Here is a 12,713-nt window from a genome sequence, read left to right as displayed (position 1 = left end):
CTAGTTTTTACATACTAAATACAAACTAGTTATAGTTCATTCTAAAATCTAGTAAGATGACCTCCATGAAATCCTGCTCGACTCATGAGTTCCTCCCAGTCAAAGCCTGCCCCTAAGAGGGCATCCAGAGCGATCATTGGAGCATCATGACCACTTCGACCAGCCCAACCTGACAGACTGAAGCTCTTGTAGGCCTCATCTCGTTCTTCTGGCCCATACTTGTCAGGCCAAGTAACTTGACCAGTCCCCAAAGACAATCCTCTTAGATCCAAATACCTTGGAAGAAAAGAAGAGAATGGAGAGAAGAAAAAATTTGTAAAAATTTAACCTAAGGTTCCCTTTGTAAAGGGTTTATAAAGGTGTTCATGGATGAATACTAACTCATTTACATATGCATTATAAACAATTAATAAGCAGTTTTAACTGCATTAATAAAAAGGTGATTTTAATGCCTCCATTTCAGGAACCAGAAAGAAAAAAGCTTTATAAAAATGAATAGTTCATTCATTAAGGTTATTTTTAATAAGGCTAATTTGTCATTATATAAAAACCTTTTAAACATAAGACAAATTTAATAATCATAATGTAAAAGTAGCAACAGGGACATACACCCCCACCCCCCCTCCCACCTCATTGAAAAACCAACTGACCACACCATGCCCCCTGAAATATTTTTTTTTTTACAATTCGACCACAGGTTGAAGGTATTCTGCATGTTCTGTCTTTTATTTGCACTTCTGCAAATTTCACTTAATTTATCAGGATTTAGTTTCCATTGTAGTCCATCTATGTGCTTAATCTGACTCCAATTTCAAGTGATTATTAAATTTAGACTGTATTTCTAATCAAAAATTGATCACAAATATTTTGATTTTGATTATTCTGGAAATCCCATACTTAAAATTTTCCATCCATTGGGGCCCTAATGTCGCATTTGAGACCAGCCTGATTTTAGTCAGAAGGTGTAGGTTGACTAATACCTGTTTTGTCTCCTGCCTACTGCTTGCTTGTAACAAAAAGTGTAGTTTACTTAAGGGCCCAATATACATGACATCATTTCGAACAAAATCAGGCCGAAACTAATTTCGTTTTGAGTTTGTTTCGGTAGTTCGAAATAGCTGACCAAAGCGACCTTTCTGGGGGAATTCGTTTTGGATCCTAAACACATTTGAGCTTCAATTGGTCCATGGCGATTACACAATTGGTGGGTGTGTTCTGAAATTCCACCTCCTTTGACGTGCATTCCCGGTTCGTTTTTCATTTCATGGAGGTCTGACAGGAGAAAAACATAGCCTAGTCACTAGTATAGCATTTGAACTAATCACACACACAACTATTTGTTTTATTTAACAAATAATGTCTAACGGCCCCTTCATCTAACCATAGGGTCTATGGACCCGTCCCCTGAAATGCAACTATGACCTCAAAAAAGGCAGAACAGGCCTCTGGTTACCATGGTAACAAAGACACACATCAAGATTGTTTTACAGCTCGATGGAATGTAGAGTTTTCACTCTAAATTAACTTTGAAACAGCCAAATGTACCCTTATACTATACAGTTGTAAGGAAATATTAGCTCTTTTCTTTAAAGAAGAATTGAATCTAAAGACTCGAATTGCTTTAATTGAACTGATTCCAAATTTAATTAGTTTATACATCAACAGTTCGTCAACCGATCTTAAAATTCAGTATATCCTTATAATTCTGTTTAGATTACTTCATGGACAATGAGAATAAAAAAGCATGATAATTTATACGCTACGAGCTAGGTAGTGCAGGATCTGGGCAAAGTTTAATCTTAAAATACACCACACAAGACAATATTACTTTATAAATGAAACAAGAATTTATTGAGCTACTCTATAGATTATAGGTTAACTTTGAAGATTCTGTCATGGAAAGTTTAAGTTCTTTATTGCAAGCACACTGATGGCTAAAAGCTGGTGGTTTTGAAGGGTAAGCAAGCAAGCAAGCACTATTCAGGCATGGTGGTTTTTAAGGGGAAGATTTTGTTCCATCACATGACATGATCCTCCAATCGACTGGCTGCAAGGCGGATTGTGCATACCTTAACATGACGCTTCAATTTAACACATGGGGTCATAACTTTGTAGGTTTTGTTTAATAACTTCTCTAACGTGTCGTGCAACACGCATCATTCAAAATATCATTTTTTCATTCAGTTTATAGTCTTGCAAATATTGCAGCGATTTGTTCAACACTAAACTTTCCATATCATACACACATTTAATAGCACTATCAAACAATGATTAAAGTTACACGAATTACATTGAACACATCAAACAAATATAAGACATAAAACATTATTTGTGAATATCGTTAAACCTTCTGATTTCTCAATGGTTGTCCTTTTGAGATTATTTATTGAAAAGTTCAGTTTGTAGAAAAATTCACAAGCAACTCACAAGACGGGACACGCTAAATGGACCCTTTGTTGTGATCCATTAATTATTGATGGCGATTGACTGGGTTTGGGATCTTGTGACCAGCCTTGTGAGTTAATTTAATCAGCTCCCACTTAGCAGCGAGCAGCGCGGTTGAAAGGAAACTGATTCAGGATGTCGATGTCACATAATTAGCTCATTATTACTTTTCTGATGACCGGGGCTATTTTGCAACAGACTTGTCCTCTGCTGTGGGATCACATTATCACTTCACTTAATGTTGACATAGGTTTTTAGCCATTTGTTTCCTTGACAAGAAAGGGGTCCAAACAATCTGAGCATTGTCTTCTTTTAGCTAAACATTAATGGTGGTCAGATCGCTGATGGGAGGAAGTAGGCTCTTTTAATTCCTTTGGCAGAAGTAGCTGATTCTGCAGTTATTGGCGTGACTGTTCACTGAGGTCCTACACAGTCCATCCATTATATCTCCCTCTAGATATAACCACTTGAGAAATATAGGAACATGTACCCAATGATCCCATTTCATTATTTTTCCTCTTAAAGTGTTTCACTTATGTATTAATACAAACTCTTTTAAATTAACATTTTAGAATTGCAAACTATTGGTATCTTTCGGCTGCATTTTTAATGGTGTAAATGTTAATTTATATATATAGATATATAGGAGAAGGAAAGATATAAAACAGGAGCGACGACAGTGAAGGAGGAGAGAGGACCAGGCCTGGATTTGTTTAGGTTTTGTTTGTTTTGTGTTTATTTGATTATTAAAATTTGATTTGATTGTCCGCCGGTTCCCACCTCCTTCTTCCCATGAAAGAACTGCGTTACACTGATATTTCCTTTAGGCTGTAGTTCTGCTGAATATCAAATTGTACCATAGCTACATGTCTTTATTTCTCCTCTTTTTAAGCTTTAACCCTTTTTCCTATGCCAACTTTCCTATGTGTGTGTGTCTATGTGTCTGTGTGTATGTTAGACTAGTTTAAGTGTTTTTGTAGTTAATAAAGTCTTATTTGTATCACACTTGAGGTTGTTCATTGTTAGCTCATAACTGGAGTTCCTCATCATGCAGATTTTTTCTACATGTTCTGAGTAGTATTGTACAGTAAGAAAGTTATTTTCCTTAAAAAGGATTATTTATTATTAGAATTTACATACAGTTGACACTGAGAGGTCAAGTAAATAATTACAGTGGATCTAAATATTTATAATTAATCATAACTAGTTATGATTGATTATTCATATTTCTCCTTTGAGTTGATTCACTACAGTTAATTAGTGGAGGACGCAGGGCATGATAAAACAAAGTTTATGATCTTAAAACACTGTCAGCCTAAAAGTGTGTATTTGATATTCCAGATTAGAATAGGGAGTGACTTGAGATACTCATTTGCATCCCTATTTGCTGGCTTGTTTAAATGCAGATAACGTAGGGGCTTGAATTGGTACCACTATTATGATTGATAGGGTCTTTATGTGTTTCATGCTTAATGGTATCAGTGTAAGCTTAATCTGATTTTAGCGAAGAAACCCTAATTTCAGTATTAAAGTGCAAGTCTGTCCTGACGAAGAAACCTCAGCTCAGCAGTCCAAACTTTACCTGTTTCGGCCTTTGTTTTAACCGTGGAAGCATGGTAGCAGGCCTGGTCCTGAACACACTTAATTTCATGAAATGTTTGTTTATTCTTCTCACTTATTTAGACAAATAACTGACTAACAAAAAATGCATTAAAATTAAGATACAAATTATACCAAAAAAAATTTGACTCACTTCCCTTCTTCCTGTGTTTTGGCATTCGATTTACCACCCCTTATGACATTTACAATTTTCTTAATAAGCAAATTGAACTAAACAAAACACAAACCAATAATATTTCAACATAAATAATATAAAATAAAAATACACTTTCTTAAATGGCTACAACAGTACCATAATGCATTAATCTGCTTTAGTGAAGAAATCACAAAGTTGCAGTATAGTTTAAACTGTTTCTGACAAAGAAAAATGTCAGTACAGTGTTATATAAAGGTAGATTTGAGTAATCCTCCTCTTTCTACAGCATCAAGGCCTTATGGTGTAAGGGAAACAGGTCAATTTAGCTCAAAGGGAATCATTTAAGATTTTAAAGGGAATTTGAACAGAATCACTGTTTTGTTCATATAGTTATTTATTCAAACTTCCGGCGTGCCGCTACGATGGCGTCGCTGACGAGCGTTCTGTGCAAACGTTGCTGTTTTTCGTGTTTTTTGTGTTATTTGTGTTACTTAGTATACTTACTTTTGCTCAGACAGTACAGACTCTAATACAGTATGATCGACAAACACTACTGGACATCAAATCAAATGTAAACTTCGGTTCGGAAACAACGCCGCCTATGAACTCCAGCTTCAGCGTCTACGCTCTCCCTCTGTTGCCAACTTGCGTCCTAAGACACCGTCGGAAAAGGAGGAAAGGCAAGCGTGCTGGAATTCTATGCAGATCGCGGAAAAGAAGTTGTGATCCTCCTCTCCCTACCATCTTGTTAGCCAACATACAGTCTCTGGATAACAAACTTGACGAACTTAATGCGAGAATCACATACCAACGGGACATTTGTAACTGCTGCGTTCTGGCTTTCTGTGAGACATGGTTACACTCAGAAGTACCTGATACGGCCATAACACCGCCGGGATTCTCCGTTTTTCGTCATGTCAGATCGCTAAACTCCGGTAAGAGCAGAGGTGGAGGTGTGTGCTTTATGATTAACACTCGCTGGGGCACTGATGTTACAGTTTTATCTACACACTGCTCCCCTGAGATTGAACTGCTCTCCGTTAAAGTGCGCTCCTTCTACCTCCCGCGGGAGTTTAATTCAATTATTCTTATAGTGGTCTACATCCCGCCTCACGTGGACAAACTAAAGCATTGGACGAACTGTACAGCACCATAAACGGATTAGAAATTGCTCATCCTGACTCTGCTTTTATCGTTGTTGGGGATTTTAACAGGGTGAATATAAGGAAAGTTCTTCCCAAATTCTACCAACACATACATTTCCCCACACAAGGTGATCAGACATTAGATCACTGCTATTCAACACTAAAGGACAGTTACAAACCCCTCCCCCGACCAGCATTTGACAAAGTCAAATCAATTTTATACATCATCATTTCCGTTTATATAACGTGTGAATATATCCTCTATTGTATTCTACAACAAAAACAATCAGAGCGCCTCGCTATCACTAGTTTTATTTTGATCTCCCGGGTCCGCTATTAGCTTTTAGCCCGTTAGCATCAGCAAGTGTGGTTGCTGCTAACTGCGCTTACATTGCTAATACTCTATTCACACACATTACCACTGCTGTACTCACTGTTACTTGCTTTAATGGCGGATGATTGTCTCCACTCTGTGCAGCTCGAGCCCAAGGCCGTGGGGAAGCAGATTCGTGACCTGGAGGTGAGGCAGGCCCAGCTGAGAGAGCGGAGAGCCGCGCTGGAATCATCCCGGGCTGACGCTCACAAGTCCGGGGTAAGTATACAGCGTGCTGCTAACAGTCCCACCACGTCTACTCCGTGTGTTTCTCTGCACAGGCCCGGTGCACCCAGGACGCTGTCACGTTCGGTGTTACAAAGAACCACGGGATAGATCCAAGTGCAGGTATGTGACTTTATTAAAGGGCAAATCCAAAGGGTAAACAGTCCAGGCAGGGTCAAAACCAGAGAATCCAAAACATAAAAACAAGACAAGAAGACAAGGCAAGGGCACGACTAGATGACGGACATGAATTAACATCACATTAAACAAGGACTCCGTGACTAAGACTCAGACAGAAAGTGAAAGTGAAGTGACATTCAGCCAAGTATGGTGACCCATACTCAGAATTTGTGCTCTGCATTTAACCCATCCGAAATGCACACACACAGAGCAGTGAACACACACACACACTGTGAGCACACACCCGGAGCAGTGGGCAGCCATTTTTATGCTGCGGCGCCCGGGGAGCAGTTGGGGGTTCAATGCCTTGCTCAAGGGCACCTAAGTCGTGGTATTGAAGGTGGAGAGAGAACTGTACATGCACTCCCCCCACCCACAATTCCTGCCGGCCCGGGACTCGAACTCACAACCTTTCGATTGGGAGTCCGACTCTCTAACCATTAGGCCACGACTTCCCGACCAGGTATAAAAGACCAGGTATAAATACACAAAAGGATAATGGGGAATCAGGAGACAGGTGGGGAACAATCAATTAACTGAACAAGGAGGAAGGTGACCAAATAAGGAGACAGGAAGTGATAATATGATAAACACCGTGGGAACTGAGGACACCTAGTGGAAACCCAGGGAACACAACCCAGACACTGTGACAGTACCCCCCTTCTATGGAGCGGCTCCCAGACGCTCCAAGACAGACACAAAACAGAGACCAGGAGGGAGGCGGACAGGTGGAGGCTCAGGGGGAGGGACGGAGGGCCAGAAAAGAAAAACATGGGGAACAGGCACCAGAATGTGAACACAACACAGAAAGACCAGGAGGGAGGAGGACCGGAGGAGGTACAGGGGGAGGGACGGAGGGCCAGACTAACAGAAAGGAACAGGGACCGACATTAACACAAAAACAAAAGGAAAAAAACAACATGAAGCCCCCCAGGGCGGAGCAGAAGACCACCACACCCTTGTGGTCAAGGCCAGAGTCCTCCAGGGCGGAGCGGAAGACCACCACAACCGTGTGGTCAGGGCAAACGCCCCCCAGGGCGGAACAGAAGACCACCATGTCCGTGTGGTCAGAGCGGAAGCCCCCCAGGGCGGAGCAGAAGACCACCACGTCCGTGTGGTCAGAGCGGAAGCCCCCCAGGGCGGAGCAGAAGACCACCACGTCCTCGTGGTCGACGCCAGAGTCCCCCAGGGTGGAGCAGATGACCACCACGCCCCTGTGGTCGATGCCGGAGTCCAACAGGGCGGAGCAGCAGACCACCCAGTGACTTGACTTGACTCTGAAAGTTCAACGGTGACTGGCCCTGACTCTGGAAGGTCATCGGTGACTGACCCTGACTCTGGAAGGTCATCGGTGACTGGCCCTGACTCTGGAAGGTCATCAGTGACTGGCCCTGACCCTAGAGGACCCACAAACATCTGACTCGACTCTGGAGGGTCAACTGGAACTAGCCCTGACTCTAGATGGTCGACGGTGACTAAACCTGACTCAGGAAGGTCCATGAACACCTGACTCGACTCTGGAGGGTCAACCGGGAACTGACTCAACTCTGGAAAGTCAATGGGCACCTGACTTGACTTAGGACTGCCTGTGGAGACGTGAGACGCCTCGGCTTCAAGCACCGCCTCTGGAACGGCCTCGGGCACTGCCTCGGTAACGGCCTCGGGAGCGGCCTCGGGCACCGCATCGGGAGCGGCCTCGGGCACCGCATCCGGAACAGCATCGAGCACCGTATCGGGTACGGCCTCGGGCACCGCCTCGGCCTTGGGAATAGCATCGGGCACCGCCTCGGCATCGGGCACCGCCTCGGCATCGGGCACCGCCTCGGCCTCCGTAACGGCATCGGGCACCGCCTCGGCCTCCGGAACAGCAACGGGCACCTGGGGCCTCCGGAACAGCATCGGGCACCGCCTCGGCAGCGGGCACCGCTTCGGCCTCCGGAACAGCATCGGGCACCGCCTCGGCCTCCGGAACAGCATCTTGCACCGCCTCGGCATCGGGCACCGCATCGGCCTCCGGAACAGCATCGGGCACCACCTCGGCATCGGGCACCGCCTCGGCCTTCGGAACAGCATCGGGCACCGCCTCGGCATCGGGCACCACCTGGGCCTCCGGAACAGCATCGGGCACCGCCTCGGGAACGTCCTCCGGGCTTTGAGGAACGGTAGACGCCTGTCTCCTCCTCCTCCGCCCTCTATGATGGCGAGTCGGTGACACCTTGTCTGGAGACTCAGGCGTTGATTCGGCCATGTTGTGCTGTGGCTCCAAGCTGGCGGCCATCTTGTACTGTGGCGCTGGGCTGGCGGCCATCTTGTGCTGTGGCGCTGGGCTGGCAGCCATCTTGTGCTGTGGCGCTGGGCTGGCAGCCATCTTGTGCTGTGGCGCTGGGCTGGCAGCCATCTTGTGCTGTGGCGCTGGGCTGGCAGCCATCTTGTGCTGTGGCGCTGGGCTGGCGGCCATCTTGTGCTGAGGCGCTGGCTCAGCAGCCATGACGTTAACCGTCTTGGGAATCTCTAGAACCTTGGACAGCGTAGCGAAATAATCCAAGAATGAGTCAGCGGCCTTCTTGGGTGTTGGCGCTGAGCTGGCGGCCATCTTGCACCGTGGCGCTGGACTCGCGGCAATCATGGGCAGTGGCGCCACCGTGGCGGACGTGCGCTTCCTCTCCCCTCTCCGTCCGCCATGGTGAGACGGTGGCTCTGATCCATCCCACACGAGCCCCGGGTCGAAGGGAGGCCATGGTTGAGAGCGGTGCTGAATCTCCTCTCGACCACTCCCTCCTCGGCGACCTCCCCTGGTCCCCCGGAAAACCACCAGGCGAGTTCCCTCAAATCCGTTCCTCTCCCGCTCTGTGGCTGGGGAGGAGACATAAACAGACATACCGTTGGATCTTCGCTGGACGGAGTCCTTCTGTCACGTTCGGTGTTACAAAGAACCACGGGATAGATCCAAGTGCAGGTATGTGACTTTATTAAAGGGCAAATCCAAAGGGTAAACAGTCCAGGCAGGGTCAAAACCAGAGAATCCAAAACATAAAAACAAGACAAGAAGACAAGGCAAGGGCACGACTAGATGACGGACATGAATTAACATCACATTAAACAAGGACTCCGTGACTAAGACTCAGACAGACCAGGTATAAATACACAAAAGGATAATGGGGAAACAGGAGACAGGTGGGGAACAATCAATTAACTGAACAAGGAGGAAGGTGACCAAATAAGGAGACAGGAAGTGATAATATGATAAACACCGTGGGAACTGAGGACACCTAGTGGAAACCCAGGGAACACAACCCAGACACTGTGACAGACGCGATCTTCCCAGATGACTTTCACTGCGACGCAGGGACACCACGGACCCTGGGTGCATCCACAGCGGAGGACGCGAGCCGGGTCCCAGGCGGCGACTTCTCCCCCTCCTGCCTTCGAGATCTCCATCCGGAACCGCTTCGCCCCCCTCCGCGAGACAGGACGTGACGCTGTGATCATCGGAGACTCCATCGTCCGACACGTAAGTGCTACGTTAGCCGAAGGTAAAGTGCACACTCATTGTTTGCCTGGTGCTCGTGTTCTCGATGTTTCTGCGCAGATACTCGCGATCCTGAAGGCCGACGAGAGCCCCAGAGCGGTCGTGCTTCACGCCGGGGTTAATGACACCACGCTGCGGCAGATGGAGACGCTGAAGAGGGACTTCAGCAGCCTGATCGAGACGGTTCGCAGCACGACGCCCGCTGCGACGATAGTCGTGTCAGGACCACTGCCCACGTATCGACGAGGACACGAAAGGTTCAGTAGACTTTTTGCTTTAAATGAATGGTTGTTGTCATGGTATAAAGAACAGAAACTGCTATTTGTTAATAACTGGAATCTTTTCTGGGAGCGTCCTAGGCTGTTACGCGCTGATGGATTACACCCTAGCAGAATCGGAGCGGAGCTGCTCTCTGACATCTCCAGGACACTTCGCTCCATGTGACTAGTAAGACAATTCTCAGATAACTATTATGATGAGTTTTGTTCCACCCGCTTAAATGATAAAAGTACTTGCGCTGTAAAAACTATTAAGACTGTGTCTGTTCCCCGAATAGTGAGGTCAAAATATAATGTAGGATCTAGAAAAAATCTTATCGTAATTAAACCAGAAAAATGTAAAGTAAATTAACAAAAACAATTTTTAAAGTTTGGGCTCATAAATATTAGATCACTCACACCCAAAGCAGTTATTGTAAATGAAATTATCACAGATAATAGTTTTGATGTACTCTGCTTGACTGAAACCTGGCTAAAACCAAATGATTATTTTGGTCTAAATGAGTCTACTCCACCAAACTACTGTTATAAACATGAGCCCCGTCAGACTGGTCGTGGCGGAGGTGTTGCAACAATATATAGTGATATTCTCAATGTTACCCAGAAAACAGGATACAGGTTTAACTCTTTTGAAATACTTCTGCTAGATGTTACACTGTCAGGCATGCAAAAGAAATCTAATGTATCTCTTGCTCTGGCTACTGTGTATAGACCACCAGGGCCGTATACAGAATTCCTAAAAGAATTTGCAGATTTCCTCTCAGACCTTCTAGTTACAGTTGATAAGGCGCTAATCATGGGAGATTTTAATATTCACGTTGATAATACAAATGATGCATTAGGACTTGCGTTTACTGACCTAATAAACTCCTTTGGAGTCAAGCAAAATGTCACCGGGCCCACTCATCGTTTTAATCATACACTAGATTTAATTATATCGCATGGAATCGATCTTACTGCTATAGATATTGTACCCCAAAGTGATGATATTACAGACCATTTCCTTGTATCGTGCATGCTGCGTATAACTGATATTAACTATATGTCTCAGGGATACCGTCTGGGCAGAACTATTGTTCCAGCCACCAAAGAAAGATTCGCAAATAACCTGCCTGATCTATCTCAAATTCTTTTTGTACCCAAAAATACACATGAATTAGACGAAATTACTGACAACATGGGCACTATTTTCTCTAATACATTAGAAGCTGTTGCCCCCATCAAATTGAAAAAGGTTAGAGAAAAACGTACTGTACCAAGGTATAACAGTAATACTCACTCTCTCAAGAAAGTAACTCGTAGTCTTGAACGCAAATGGAGAAAAACTAACTTGGAAGTTTTTAGAATTGCATGGAAAAACAGTATGTCCAGCTATAGACAGGCTCTAAAAACTGCTAGGGCAGAGCATATACACAAACTCATTGAAAATAACCAAAACAATCCAAGGTTTTTATTTAGCACAGTGGCTAAGTTAACAAATTACCAGACGCCACCTGATTCAAATATTCCACCAACGTTAAATAGTAATGACTTTATGAATTTCTTCACTGATAAAATAGATAACATTAGAAATAAAATAGCGAATGTAGATTCTACAGCGTCAAACACTTCAGTTTCATCCATCGCACCCAAAGATAAACTGCAGTGCTTTACAAATATAGGACAGGAAGAGCTAAATAAACTTATCACTGTATCTAAACCAACAACATGTTTATTAGATCCTGTACCCACTAAATTACTGAAAGAGTTGTTACCTGTAGCCGAAGAACCGCTTCTCAATATCATTAACTCGTCATTATCTTTAGGTCACGTCCCAAAACCATTCAAGCTGGCGGTTATCAAGCCTCTTATTAAGAAACCAAAACTAGATCCTAGTGTACTGGCAAATTATAGGCCTATTTCAAATCTTCCATTTATGTCTAAAATTTTAGAAAAAGTTGTGTCTGCTCAATTGAGCACCTTCCTGCATAAAAATGATCTGTATGAAGAATTTCAGTCAGGTTTTAGGCCCCACCATAGCACAGAAACTGCACTTGTTAAATTACAAATGACCTGCTCCTTGCGTCAGATCAAAGCTGCATCTCATTTCTAGTCTTACTTGATCTTAGTGCTGCGTTCGACACCATAGATCATGACATACTCATAGATCGATTACAAAACTATACAGGTATTCAAGGGCAGGCTCTAAGATGGTTTAGATCCTACCTGTCCGATCGCTACCATTTTGTTTACTTAAATGGGGTGTCATCTCATTAATCATCAGTAAAATATGGAGTGCCACAAGGATCCGTCCTAGGTCCCCTTCTATTTTCAATATACATGTTGCCCCTTGGTAATATTATTAGAAAATACGGAATTAGCTTCCACTGTTATGCTGATGATATTCAGCTATATATCTCAACGAGACCAGATGAAACTTCCCAATTATCTAAGCTAACAGAGTGTGTTAAAAATGTAAAAGATTGGATGACAAATAATTTTCTCCAATTAAATTCGGATAAAAACTGCATTCTTCCATCTTAGAAACATTGCCAAGCTACGAAACATGTTGTCTGTTTCTGATGCAGAAAAGCTAGTTCATGCATTCATGACCTCTAGACTGGACTATTGTAATGCACTTCTAGGTGGTTGTCCTGCTTCGTCAATAAACAAGCTACAGGTAGTCCAAAATGCAGCAGCTATAGTCCTTACAAGGTCAAGGAAATATGATCATATTACCCCAATTTTAAAGTCTCTGCACTGGCTACCTATTAAGTTCCGTATCAGTTACAAATTATCATTA

The 12,713-nt window shown here is 43.9% G+C and overlaps 1 protein-coding gene across 2 annotated transcripts in view; it reads right to left on the bottom strand.

The window, feature by feature from the left end:
- adprh (ADP-ribosylarginine hydrolase) overlaps nucleotides 1–12,713 on the bottom strand; it is a 207,155-nt gene that overhangs the window by 8,738 nt on the left and 185,704 nt on the right. Inside the window, exon 7 of one of the 2 annotated variants that reach the window (XM_059531981.1) lies at nucleotides 170–276. In XM_059531981.1, coding sequence (XP_059387964.1) covers nucleotides 170–276 — 107 coding nt within the window. Of the gene's footprint in view, nucleotides 1–61; nucleotides 277–12,713 lie in introns of both variants that reach the window. The other variant, XM_059531980.1, reaches the window with a different exon arrangement.

Source organism: Carassius carassius, chromosome 40 (genome assembly GCF_963082965.1).
Source record: "Carassius carassius chromosome 40, fCarCar2.1, whole genome shotgun sequence".
Classification (NCBI taxonomy): domain Eukaryota; kingdom Metazoa; phylum Chordata; class Actinopteri; order Cypriniformes; family Cyprinidae; genus Carassius; species Carassius carassius.
The sequence above is the reverse complement of the archived record's forward strand: the minus strand, read 5'-3'. Positions and strand labels throughout refer to the sequence as shown.